At 44.3% G+C, this 13,080-nt stretch overlaps 1 protein-coding gene across 3 annotated transcripts in view; it reads right to left on the bottom strand.

The window, feature by feature from the left end:
- Positions 1-13,080, bottom strand: part of LOC308470362 (polycystin-1-like) — a gene marked incomplete at its 3' end in the record, with an annotated part of 67,445 nt that overhangs the window by 19,219 nt on the left and 35,146 nt on the right. For all 3 annotated transcript variants that reach the window (XR_013982392.1, XM_080993521.1, XM_080993522.1), the window contains exons 23-30: positions 11,559-11,700; positions 9,772-10,377; positions 9,407-9,566; positions 7,018-7,276; positions 5,532-5,727; positions 5,148-5,315; positions 2,976-3,119; positions 935-1,145 (exon numbers count right to left, since the gene is read on the bottom strand). Coding sequence is in view for 2 of the 3 variants with exons in the window: in XM_080993521.1 (XP_080849647.1) it covers positions 935-1,145; positions 2,976-3,119; positions 5,148-5,315; positions 5,532-5,727; positions 7,018-7,276; positions 9,407-9,566; positions 9,772-10,377; positions 11,559-11,700 (1,886 nt within the window). The remainder of the gene's footprint in view (positions 1-934; positions 1,146-2,975; positions 3,120-5,147; positions 5,316-5,531; positions 5,728-7,017; positions 7,277-9,406; positions 9,567-9,771; positions 10,378-11,558; positions 11,701-13,080) is intronic.

Below are 13,080 nucleotides of genomic sequence, written 5' to 3'. Positions count from 1 at the left end.
GAATATGGAAAAATTGGTTTTTAATATGTAAAAATTTAAAGTTATAATATATCAAGATTAAAGATTAGGATTAAAAAGGAGGGAAAGGAATTGTTGGATTAACAAATTTAATTGGAATACAAAAGAGGGAGGTATGAGGAGGTCCGGGAAACAAGTAAACGTAAAAGAAGTGAGGAAAAGATGGAATTGTTTTTAACTGTTTTTTCTTTTTTTCTACTTTGTATTTTTCCTTTTCATTGTTAATTTTTTTTTACTAATGTGATTTTTTTTCCTTTGAAACTTTAATAAATATTATTAAAATAAAAAAAAAGATTATAGCCATACAGCTAAAGCATCTAACTCCCCTCTCCCCCAGGCATCCTGGGAACTGTAGTTTGTTAAGATGCTGGGAACTGTAGCTCTTCGAGCTCTTTGGCCAAAGGTCTAATAAATAATAATAATAATAATAATAATAATAATAATTTATTTATACCCTGCCCATCTGGCTGGGTTTCCCCAGCCACTCTGGGCGGCTTCCAACAAAGTACTAAAATATAATAATTCATCGAATAGTAAAAGCTTCCCTAAACAGGGCTGCCTTCAGATGTCTTCTAGAAGTCATATAGTTGTTAATTTCTTTGACATCTGGTGGGAGGGCGTTCCAGAGGGCGGGTGCCACTACCGACAAGGCCCTCTGCCTGATTCCCTGTAACTTCGCTTCTTGCAATGAAGGAAGGCCCTCGGCGCTGGACCTCAGTGTCCGGGCAGAACGATGGGGGTGGAGACGCTCCTTCAGGTATTCTGGACCAAGGCCATCCCCCACCCCATGATTTGGGGGGAAGAGAGAGTCATGTGTTTTAAATGGATGGTGTGTCAGTAACATTCCACTGAGCTCATCCTTCCTTTCTGTTTGCACCTGTTGCGCATTCCATCCCTTGTTCCCAGATATGCTCACCTGTGGCCCTTAACTCCAACTGCACCATACCAGACGGCACACGTAGCTAGGAAGAGCTGAGCCATGAGCAGGCAGCAAGTGAGCCTCTGTACCCGGGTAAAGCGGCTGTTAGGAGGACGGCTCCAAACAGAAAGCCAGATGTGCCAGTCGGAAAACCCAAGGCGCATCTGCGCAGGGAAAATTCGGGAAAAGCATCTCAGTTCCTGTGGACCTGTAAACAATAACAGAAACCAAATTCACTGCCTCCTAGTTGCTGCCGACAGCATCTCTTCATGCTGAACCATCCTTATTTCCTCTAGCCAGCATCACCATTGTTATAATTATTTAACTACTGGACTTGTCACTAATTTTGGGCAGCAGTTACCTTGTCAGTGATGCACAAAACTTTTCATATATGAAAAAATAGAAGAATATCATGTGCAAAATGTCACAGTGTTTTTCACAGAAACATCCCCCCCCGACCTTTTTCAACTACTCAGGCCTTTGGTAATTAAATGGGCCCCTATGGTGGTGCCCATCCTTTAATGGATTGGTTAGGACTTGCCCTTATTAATATGTTATTGGATGAGCATTTTGTGTGTTTTTGCATTCATTGTTTTAACTTTTCCAGTTTTAATTGTTTTATCTGCAGCATTTTATCGTGTTTCCCCCCTTTTGTATTAAGTGACCAACAAAATTACCGTATTTTTTGCTCTGTAAGACTCACTTTTTCCCTCCTAAAAAGTAAGGGGAAATGTGTGTGCGTCTTATGGAGCGAATGCAGGCTGCGCAGCTATCCCAGAAGCCAGAACAGCAAGAGGGATTGCTGCTTTCACTGCACAGCGATCCCTCTTGCTGTTCTGGCTTCTGAGATTCAGAACATTTTTTTTCTTGTTTTCCTCCTCCAAAAACTAGGTGCGTCTTGTGGTCTGGTGTGTCTTATAGAGTGAAAAATACGGTAATAAACAATAAAAACACAAATAATAATAAAAACATTCCAGTTCCCCCAAACCCACATTTTTTATTTTATTTTGTGAGGGAAAGGAAAGTTTGGCTGGGATTAAAGCCCCCACCTAGGCTCTAGGGACAAGAATGGCTTCTGAGGCAGGCTGAGGTCTAGTGATAAAGGGGCCACAAGTCACCATGTGATTGATAATTAGATGCAACAGACTGAGAAAGAGGAAGTAAAGCGAATGAGAAAGCGCTCAAAGAAAGTAGTTCAGAGAAAGAAGAAAATAAGTGTGTGCGTTAAAACAGATTTGGCTTTAAATCGGGGTGGGGGCAAGGTGCCCACATGGTTGGCTCCCATGATTGGTCTCTGCCCCGTTAGGCTTACCTGTTAGCAGTGGCAGACTCTGGGAATCCACCAACCATCTAAATTACCCACAGTGCCCCTGGAATGGTGCAATGATTCCCAGAACCAGCTGCAGTCAAGAGAGTGGGTGGACCAAAATGCCTACGACTTGGGTCCCAGCAGCTGCTCGAGGGTGCTGATGCTGGTCTTAATATTAAGAAACTGCCCAGTGTTCAAGGCAAGATGTAAGCTATGTCAACTCATCACTACTGTACAGTCATACCTTGGTTTTCGAACAGCTTAGTTCTCGAACGTTTTGGCTTCCAAACGTCGCAAACCTGGAAGTAAGTGTTCCGGTTTGTGAACTATTTTTGGAAGCCGAATGTTCAACAGGGCTTCCGATTGGCTACAGGAGCTTCCTACAGCCAATCAGAAGCCGCGCTTTGGTTTCTGAATGTTTTGGAAGTCGAACGGACTTCCAGAATGGATTCTGTTAGACTTCCAAGGTGCAACTGTATAGTACTTTGCTCTGGAAGTGGCAACTGTTTTTGTAAACTGCTTTGAGGGTTCTTTTTTTACAATCAAGCGGTGTATAAATTTTATGAAATAAATAAACAAGGGCCAAGAAGGGCAGACTAATGTAGGACACCAGAGACTTGATATCCCATACTGGTTTGAACTACCCAGCCAATTTTCTAGTCCCGTGGTTACCAATACCCATGAAAACTGCAGTGCTCATGACACTATTCCCACAGGCTATCAACTCACATGCTGCAAGGACCTCTTTTTCCACCATTCCCTCATTCTTTTCATTTTCCACAGACAGCCAGTCCTCCACTAGGAAGAAGTACATATTGTCTGTCTGCTTCTCCCATACAATAACGTGCTGCAGGTACCAAGAGGGGTCCAGACCTGGTCATAAAGAAAGATGGTGAAGCGAACAACCTCCAAACAACTAGCTGAATGACAACTGTTCAGGACTGTGGCAACAGGGGGCACCGGACCACACAAATGGGTGGGTGCCCAGAGATGGGCTCCCAGAAACTTTGCTCCCCCCAGGTCCCTTTTGATTGTTTTTTTTTTTTTATTTAGTTTGCAGTTAAGGAGGAAAGAACTTAATCCCGAGTCCTGGTTCAGAAACCACACCAAGCCAAACTTTGGCATAGCACAGCGCAGCAGCTGAAGGGAACAGGGAAGAGCATAGCAATTGTGAGCTCCTCTCTGGGATCCTTTATGTTCACACAGCTTTGCCTAGCACAGTGGTTCTCAGACTTATTTCTCTGGGTCACACTTTAATAAAAATTTGCTTGTGCCACACTGAATTTTTTATTGATAAGAAATACATTTCAAAACACAGCTAGTATCCTCAGTATCACTTGACGCTCTTGCTCTCATTTTGAAGATATCTATCCATATTCTGCAAATACCGTATTTTTCGCTCTATAAGACGCACCAGACCACAAGGCGCACCTAGTTTTTGGAGGAGGAAAACAAGAAAAAAAATATTCTGAATCTCAGAAGCCAGAACAGCAAGAGGGATCGCTGTGCAGTGAAAGCAGCAATCCCTCTTGCTGTTCTGGCTTCTGTGATAGCTGTGCAGCCTGCATTCGCTCCATAAGACGCACACACATTTCCCTTTACTTTTTAGGAGGGAAAAAGTGAGTCTTATAGAGCAAAAAATACGGTAAATAAAAAAAAAAATTGATACTACACTATACAGAAATGTTTAAATGTTTCTTTGATTGTCCTTGAATCTTCCTGCCACATTTGTGGTCTTCTCCCTTTGAGAACCACTGGGTTATAGAGTAATCAATTTATGGCAAGCAATACTACAACATTTTATAATGGAAATAAACTTAACAAATTCATGGAAGGAAGATCTATTAAAGGCTATCAGGCTGCACAGACACCATTCATTTAAAGCACATGACTTCCTCCATAGAATCCTGTGAGTTTATTCCTCAAGGAGCTACAATTCCCAGCACTTTTAACAAACAAAATTCCCAGGATTCTTTGGGGGAAGTCATGTGCTTTAAATTTATGGTGTGCATGCAGTCTTATGCTGAATCGTTACATGAAGCAGAATGCCAGACTCAGGGACAAATAACCAGGGAAAGCCAACACCATCACAACCTGCTTGTGAACACTCAAAGGTACCTGGCTACCTAGAAATTCTGCTGTCCATAGCAAATTCCAAGACTGGGCTTTCTGGACTGTGGGCACCTTGCTTTTTGCTCTGCAGTGTAATGTAGTGGTTAGATCATGGGTAGGCAAACTAAGGCCCGGGGGCTGGATCTGGCCCAAACACCTTCTAAATCTGGCCCGCAGACAGTCCGGGAATCAGCATGTTTTTACATGAGTAGAATGTACAGTGGTACCTCTGGCTGCAAACGGGATCCATTCCTGAGGAACTTGAAAAGAACACAACCCGCGTCTGCGCACCTGCATGATGTCATTTTTGCGCATCTGTGCATACGCAAGCGGTGAAACCCGGAAGTAACAGTTTCCGGTACTTGCGGGTCGCCGCGGAACACAACCTGAAAACGTGCAACCTGAAGCAAATGTAACATGAGGTATGACTGTATTCTTTTATTTATAATGCATCTCTGGGTTATTTGTGGGGCCTGCCTGGTGTTTTTACATGAGTAGAATGTGTGCTTTTATTTAAAATGCACCTCTAGGTTATTTGTGGGGCAGAGAAATTAGTTCATTTCCCCCCCAAAAAATACAGTCCGGCCCTGCTGAAAAAGATTGCTGACCCCTGGGTTAGAGTGTTGGACGAGAACTGGGGAGACCTATCCAGTATCTCTTAACCTAAGGGTGAAATGGGAGGCAGGGGAATCATGCACATTGCCCCTGAACTCCTACGAGGAAAGGTAGAACATAAATGTATTTTAAAAATTTAAAAGCACAAAAAGAGCATTGGTTGTCAAGTCATACCCGTGTTATCATGCCAGACGTGGATCTTCCAAATCTCTCCTAGGTTTGCATCCGTTTCTATTTGGAAAATATCCTGGCTGTTTCTCTGGAAGGCCCAGCCCTTGTCCAGGTGGCGAGAGCCGCTTTTGTTCAGCCCATATAATCGGATCCCTATATGGGCTGTGGTACCTTCAAAAGATGCGCAGCATAGCGGAAGGTAATGTTAAATTAAACTCCTGTAATAATTAGCTCTTTACAACAAAGGGTCTCGTAGCACCTTAAAGACAAACAAATTTCTCAGGAGTGAGTAGAAGGTGCAAATACCAGGGGAAAGGGCGAGTACGGAAGCATGTTCAATGGTGAAACGGGCTGTCAGAACAATACCCTGTCTCTTCCCATCCATACCTGAGCCTCTTTTCCAGCCGGTCTTCACTATCAGCCAGTACTTGTACCGTCCAGGCTGACCACACCGAGGGATGATCCCTACCCGAGTGATGTCAATGTCGTCCAGCTTGTGGGATATCAATGCTATCCCCAGGTAAATGGAGAAAAGGACGGTGCAAGTGATCAGTGCCAAGGGACTCTGCCAGGAATGCTTCCTCTGAAAAAAATAAAGCAGACTGGGATTGGTGTGCATAGCGGGGGAGGAGGGAAAGGCTCCAGGTTAACCAACCAGTGGAGAAACTGTGGTTCTCTGCTATACACACACACAATTTCAACATATCAAAACATATCATATTCATTATTTTTTCCCTTCCCCCCCCACCTCCCCAACGAACCCTCCCCCCCCAGACTTCTCTCAGTTCCTCTCTCTGATTTCTCAACACATATTGTTCTCTGCATACTGTAATATTGTATAAATCCTTATATTATCTATCTACTATATTAACCATCAATAAATTTGTGTAGGTTTATTCAAAACCTGCCAAGGAGTCCAGTTCATTTTGTTGTCTTTTTAGATAGTTTCATTCTTCTTTGAAGTCACAGTTGTCCTTATCTCGAAGTTTGTATGTCAGTTTAGCCAGTTCTGCATAGACCTTTATTTATATATTTGGGCACTTAATATACCCCTCACATTTAAACAAATCTCTACATGGTTTACACACCACGCAATTCAACAGGAGTGAAATGCACTGCACCATCCTGCCCCCCCCCCTCCCCAAGCCACCCCTTGCTTTGCTGATCTCACATTAAAGCCAAGCAGATGATGCTTCTTACCCGTACTCTAAAGGAGACAAGGCTTTCTGTTTCCAAGTCATTGTGGACCATGCATTACAATATATCAGGCCACAAAAGCTGCAACGTAACTGTTTGTTTTCTGCTACTCTAATAGGCTGCACATATGTTTGATCTTCCAGGCTCCACAATTATTATTATTATTATTATTATTATTATTATTATTATTATTATTAAATGTATCCTGCAGGTGTTTTATTTAATTCTTCCTTTGGATTAGTGTGCTTCATTGGTCATCCTAATGGATGTTACGTCACTTCATGCTTGACACCTGAAGTTTGTTGTGTTTTGGGAAAACTGATTAAACAGCTTGTGATGCGCACACAACTCATACCAGCCACAGGTGGTAGCTCACGGGTACCACAGGTAGTAGCACCACAGGTAGTACCACGAGTAAAGAATATATAAAATCCTGGGCATTTGGGCTTGCTTGCCTGGGACTGCCAAAACAGCATTTGGTGGGTCTTTCTATACATAGCTGGAGCCTGATATTCAGTGAGGAGGATCCCAAGTAGCGCAGGCCTGGAATATCCTCCCCATTAGGGCCATGCATATCTCAAGGAGATCAATGTTAACAAGATGTTGCCCACCGACTGATGGGAGCCTTGCCCACTCATCTTCCCTCTGCATGTCTAACTGAAAAGGAAGTTCTTACCGGTGGCAAGAAGACAACACTGTGAAGAGGCACAAAGAGGCTACCCCCAAAGACAGTGAGATGCTCCGTCAGGCAGACAATCTCCTTGGGGCTGGTGGCAGCTGTTGGGGTCACTCCATCTGCACTCCACTGCATGCTGGGAAAATGGAAGTACTGGCAAAGGCTGGCAAAAACAGAGACGCTGGCGCGGACGGGGGAATGCCAGAAGTGACTGGTGATGTTGATGTAGTATTCCTGATGAGTCGCATTGAGATGGTGACTGGATGGAAGAGGTCGACAGCCACAAAATTAGCACAAGTGCATAACAGTGAAGCATCTGTAGCTACCTCTGGATTAACTAACACTACAGGGAATGTAAATAATCTCTGCAGCTTTGATCCGATGGGACAAGGAGCACTGCCCCAAGGAGAACATGCTTTCATGTCCTTTGAATGATCGATATGAGACAAGTATCTGCTCAGAAGCAGGACTGGATTTAGGTTTGATGAGGCCCTAAGCTACTGAAGGTAATGGGGTCCTTTATATGTCCAGCTGTCCTTTGTCAACAACAAATTGTCACTGTTTTTTGTGTTGAATATATGCTATAGGGTAATTTATGGACCTAATAGGTATCTAAAGCCATTTGCACATAACAAAATATGTATTTTATCAAAGCAATTGTTGAACTGAAATACAATTACAGGATCAGGTTTAAGGTGCTGCTTTTAACCTTTAAAGCCCTAAACAGCCTAGGATCCTCGTACCTATGGGACCGCCTCTCCTGGTATTCCCCATGGAGGACCTTACGGTCTACAAATAACAACACCCTGAAGATTCCAAGCCCCAGGGAGATTAGACTGACCTCAACCAGAGCCAGGGCCTTTTCGGTCATGGCCCCAGCCTGGTGGAATGCTCTCTCACAAGAGACCAGGGCCGCAAGGAGATTTGACATCTTTTTGCAGGGCCTGCAAGACACAACTGTTCCACCAGGCCTTTGGCCAGGGTTCAGTCTGACTCATTTTCTCTTTGTATGAACAAGTACGAAGGAGGTTTCCCAGCCCGCTCACAGGTCCTTATAATATCAGTGGAAATAGTCGGTCCTGGCAAGTATTAACAGCTTTCAATTTTAACCTGAGGATGGCCATTTGTACAGTCTAATTTTAATTTTAATTTATTTGAATTAATTAATCGATTGTTTGTTTTTATGTATATTGTGTTTTATATGATGTTAGCCGCTCTGAACCCAGCTCCGGCAGGGGAGGGCGGGATACAAATAAAATTTATTATTATTATTAATTAAGAAGAAGTATATTAATAGTGAATTTTTTAGGGGCCCCCAAGAGACTGGGGCCCTAAGCTATAGCTTGTTTAGCTTATACATAAATCCAGCACTGCTCAGAAGTGATCTGACCCTTACTACCAGTGTCATCTGCCATTCTATGCTCAGCGAGCATCTGCACTGGAGACATATTACCAGGGGCGTAGCTTGGGGGGTGCAGGGGGGGCCGACCGCACCGGGCGCAACATCTGGGGGTTAGGGTTAGGGGGCGCAAATCCACGGGTTAGGGGGCGCAAATTACTTGCCTTGCCCTGGGTGCTGACAACCCACTCTATGCCACTGCATATTACGAGCAGCTAGTGATGGGCAGGCATTTACTAATGTAGACCAGGCACTCCCCACTTTGGCTCGAGGGCTCAACAGTAACAGCAGCTCAAGGAATTGGGAATGGGAACAGCCTCTAGGTCAGACATGCTAGGTCTTGACCTTTAAAGCCCTTTGTGGCTTAGGGCCCTCGTATCTACGGGACCGCCTCTCCTTGTATGCCCTGCAGAGGACCTTAAGGTCCATGGATAACCATAGTTTAGAGGTCCCGGGCCCTAAGGAAGTCACACTATCCTCCACCAGGGGCAGGGCCTTTTCAGTGATGGCTCCGACCTGGTGGAATGCTCTGTCCTATGAGACTAGGGCCATTCAGGATTTAACCTCCTTCTGTCGGGCCTGTAAGACAGAGCTATTCCGCCTGGCCTTTAATTTGAATTCAGCCTGATCTTTTATTTCCCTTTTCTTCCCTCCCCCTCCCCTTTTATGAAGATCACCCGCTCTGAGACCCCACAGCTAATTTTCCCCTGACCTCCTTGCTGGCCCAAGTAGGACCAATTCAGCCAGCTAGCCCTGGGGATTATTTAATTGATTTTTATTGTTATTCATGTTTTTATACTGTATGTTATGCTGCTTTTATAATTAAGTGTTTTAAAGTGTTTTTAATTTGTTGTTAGCCGCCCTGAGCCTAGTTTTTGAACCAGGAAGGGCGGGGTATAAATAAAAAATTATTATTATTATTATTATTATTATTATTATGAGAGAATTTGAGAGAGAAAAGGGGTGTCTGGATAGGCAAACAACACTTACAGAGGAGAAATTAAGAGGGTGACGTCCCTGCTGCGTTTTTCCTCCAGGCCATTAGAAAAGGCAATTTCCTCCTTCAAGGTGTAGTGGAACTCATTGGCACATGGAGCATTATGTCCATAAAGATAAAGGGAAGGAACCTTCTCCTGGCTGAAACCAAAGCCTGGGAAGAAAGGATAGGATAGTTTCAGTCCACTTGCACGAGCTAGAGAAAATTAAGTATGAAAGGAGAGATAAAACAGGTTTGGAAGAGGAAGTGCCACATTGCTGCTCACCAATGGAGTATAAGGAAACTTAAAGAAACTCCTGAGTCTCATTACCTGAGCATTCTCCACTATTCCCCTCCCACTTTTCCCTGCCACACTTACCCTCCATCACTGTGAAACTGACATGGACATGTGTCCCTGTCATGTTGCTGCCTGATGCAACTTTCACAGTGAAGTTAACAGAGTCTCCTGGTAGGATGACCAATAGTGTTTGGGGCAAGTCTTGCAGCTTCTGCTGTCCAGCAGGTAACCGAAGGCTGATGGCTCTCTCCTTAGGCAGGTTGGCAACTGAGATCGGCGCTCCTGCTGGAGTGGTGAACTCCAGAAGCGCAAGGTGGGTGGAAATGGCAGAGTTGGTGTAGTAGTTGAAAGGGAAGGGGTTGATGGCAAGGTCCATGGTGACCTGCACCACCTCTTGGCTTTCTGCCAGCTGTTTGGCAAGCGTCCTGGGCACAGAGAAGAGGCACTCCGCCGAGGGGGTCGTGCACAGCAAATTGCTGGCATCCGCCCTTTTCCCCCGAACATGGATATCGGAGACAGAGAGTGACAGAGTCTCCTCATTCAGCACTCGGGACTTCATCAAGGACCTCATCAGAGCACGAGTGAGATTGAAAGCCGAGGAGACCCAATTCCTGAGGGTTGGTTCCTTCGACAGGCGGTTGTTCGCCACCATATGCAGTCTCGTGTCTTCAGTAGTTAACATTATCCCTAGGAGCAACATGATAACATATCAGGAGACACAGTCCTTTATAGCCACTCACTCCCATACCTGTTTTCACAATCTCTCTTCAAGCGATTATGTTTGCTTAATGACCTGAGAGACGGGCCCACTCACAGTAGGTTTTCATTGTGTCTTGAAATATACTTGGAGTCGAGAGTGGATTTCATGCTCTTTATTCAGCTCATAGTGGTGAGGAAGAATGGAAGTTCCCCCAGAATGTCTGCTTTATATACATTATTTACACAATGGGCCCCACGTGATTGGCTAATTCCAGGATTCTCCTGTAGGCCAATCAGGTTGCGGATTCACTTCCACATGGAGCTGGATTGGGTGGCTCCTGTGGACCAATCAGACTGCTGCATTCTGAATCCTATTGTTCCAGGACCAATCAGACTGCTGCATTTTGGATCCTATTCAGCTCAGTACATAACAGTCTTCTCTGACAAGTCTGCCAGGAAAGGTAGCTTTTCCTTCATACCAACTGCACATAAAAAATAATAAAAAATAAGGAAAACAAAAAAGGCCAGATTTTTTTAAGTAGCTCCCAGAAATCCATGTGCATATGGTCTGCAAGAGACCTTTGCTTAGCATGGATGTCATAGCCATTGTTCACTGTTGCTATGTAATGTAATGATACGACTTAGGTATTTGACTTTTCGGAGTCAGCCCTTGGCATTGATAAGGAAAACAGATTCTTATCCTTTCTTTAAGGGGCAGCATGAGAACAAAGGCAAAGGATTAAAGGAAGCCATGGGAGAAATTTCTTATTAAGAGTTGGTAGGAGAATAGGTTGTTTATACGCAACAGGAATATAATTTGGGAATATTCTTGGAAAGAAGCTATGCCAGGAGGAAGTTCTGTCCATTTTTTTTCTTTCTGCACTGTTATGAACAATTTGATGAGTAGAGGGGAAGACAGGCCATGGGTATAATGTAGCTTGGCCTGAAGTTTTTTAACCTACAAAACCCACCCTAGTCCTTTAGGTTTGTGGTGCCATTTTAAAAATCTAAATAAAGGAAGCCAGCAAGTTGTTTTGCTTCTGTTGGCTGCAGGGGCTAGAAAGGGGAGGACCAGGGGCAGGAGTGGAGACAGAGATTGAATCACAGCTCCTGAACAGCCCAAGTGCTGCCCCTGTAGTTATGGCAGTCGTCTGCCCTTTGTTGCCTACCCAGGATTGCCAAGATGCTGTTGCCAGCGGAGGCGGGGGTTTCGTGACCTTCTTTTGTCTCGCTGTGGATAACTTGGATCATTCTCTTGGCAGCTTCCAGCATCTGGGTACGAGATCCAAGGCTGAGCTCTTCTGGGAATGCCTGGTGTTGCAGGGGGGGAAAGAGGACTTATTCACTGCTTGCCCAAACACACAATTGCTCTCTTTGAAAGGACACATCAAGTGAGCCTCCCGCTCCCCCAGACCCCATTAGTTTCCTTCCATCACTCAGAATGATTTGTTTGTTTGTTGCATACTAAAATAAATAGATCAATAAGGCTCTAGGAATCTTACAAACGGGGTTGTATCCCATGGGACTTCCTCATCCTCTCTTTCTCTGCTCACGAAATCTGCTCTGGTCCCCCAGCTGAGTGAGTGTCAATGTGTGCAGGTGTGCAAGTGAGAGGAGAAGAGGGGAGAAGTTGCATTGCACAAGCAGAAGTCTGCTGCATGAGCAGAATGGCAGCACTCGTGACAACCAAGAAAGATAAGATGCTGCGGGAGGCAGATGGTTGCTCTTACTCTGAGTGATAATTTTTTCTCTTCTGCTTAAGGAAAAAGAGAAAGCTCCTGAGATGGACAATGGCATGTTAAAACTATCAGCTCAGCTTTAGCTAGCAAGGGAGGGAGGAGAAATTCAGCATTTAAAGCTGAATCCATCAAATCCACACTTTCTAGAACAATATGCAAACTGAAACACAAATATCCAAAATTTGTGATGCACTTCTCCAAAGAGTGTTTACAAAAATGGATATCTATGGGGAAAGCATACATAAACCTGAATATGTCTCTGAAAACAACATACGAAATTGCATTAAATTAGGGAATGCATCTTGCAAAAATGTGCACAGTCAAAACTACATATATAAATGTGTTTATTGGGAGAAATTAACACTAAGGGCTAATCCGGACTGCCTCTTGCCTTTCTGGAGAAATCCGCTCTTTAGCACTCAGCTGGAGCAAACAGCAATTGTCAGCTGGGATAGCTCAGTCAGTAAAGCATAAGACTCTCAAGGTTGTAGGTTTGGGCCCCACATTGGGCAAAAGATTCCAGGGACTAGGAGAGTCTGGTGGTCCCTTCCAACTCTACAATTCTATGACTCTATGTTCTAATTTAGAGCTAAAGAGTGGGGTTTTCCTGGGAAATGAGTGGGTCAAGCGGAAAACCACTCGGCCTCATGCTTTCTAGGCATGGGGCAAGCAGAAGTGTGGCTGAGACCCTAAGATACAGGGGAATTATCACACATCACTTTCTGCAGGATTTGGGGATATATCCCAAAATGCTGCAGAATGTGAAAAACCTGAATTTAAGATTGGAAAACCAACAGATCCTTTTATATCACTAGCTCTAGCACAGATTTCTTGGGGAGGGGATTACTATGAAAGGACAGCAAATAGCTAGTCAGCTTATTGTTATATTTACTGCCATTTGGATTTTCTGCCGCAGGGTCCCAAATATTGTGGGCCATCATCACAACACCTT

This window comes from Podarcis pityusensis (assembly GCF_964106645.2).
Source record: "Podarcis pityusensis genome assembly, chromosome: 2".
Taxonomy (NCBI): Eukaryota; Metazoa; Chordata; class Lepidosauria; order Squamata; family Lacertidae; genus Podarcis; species Podarcis pityusensis.
This window is presented reverse-complemented; position numbering and strand designations above follow the sequence as displayed.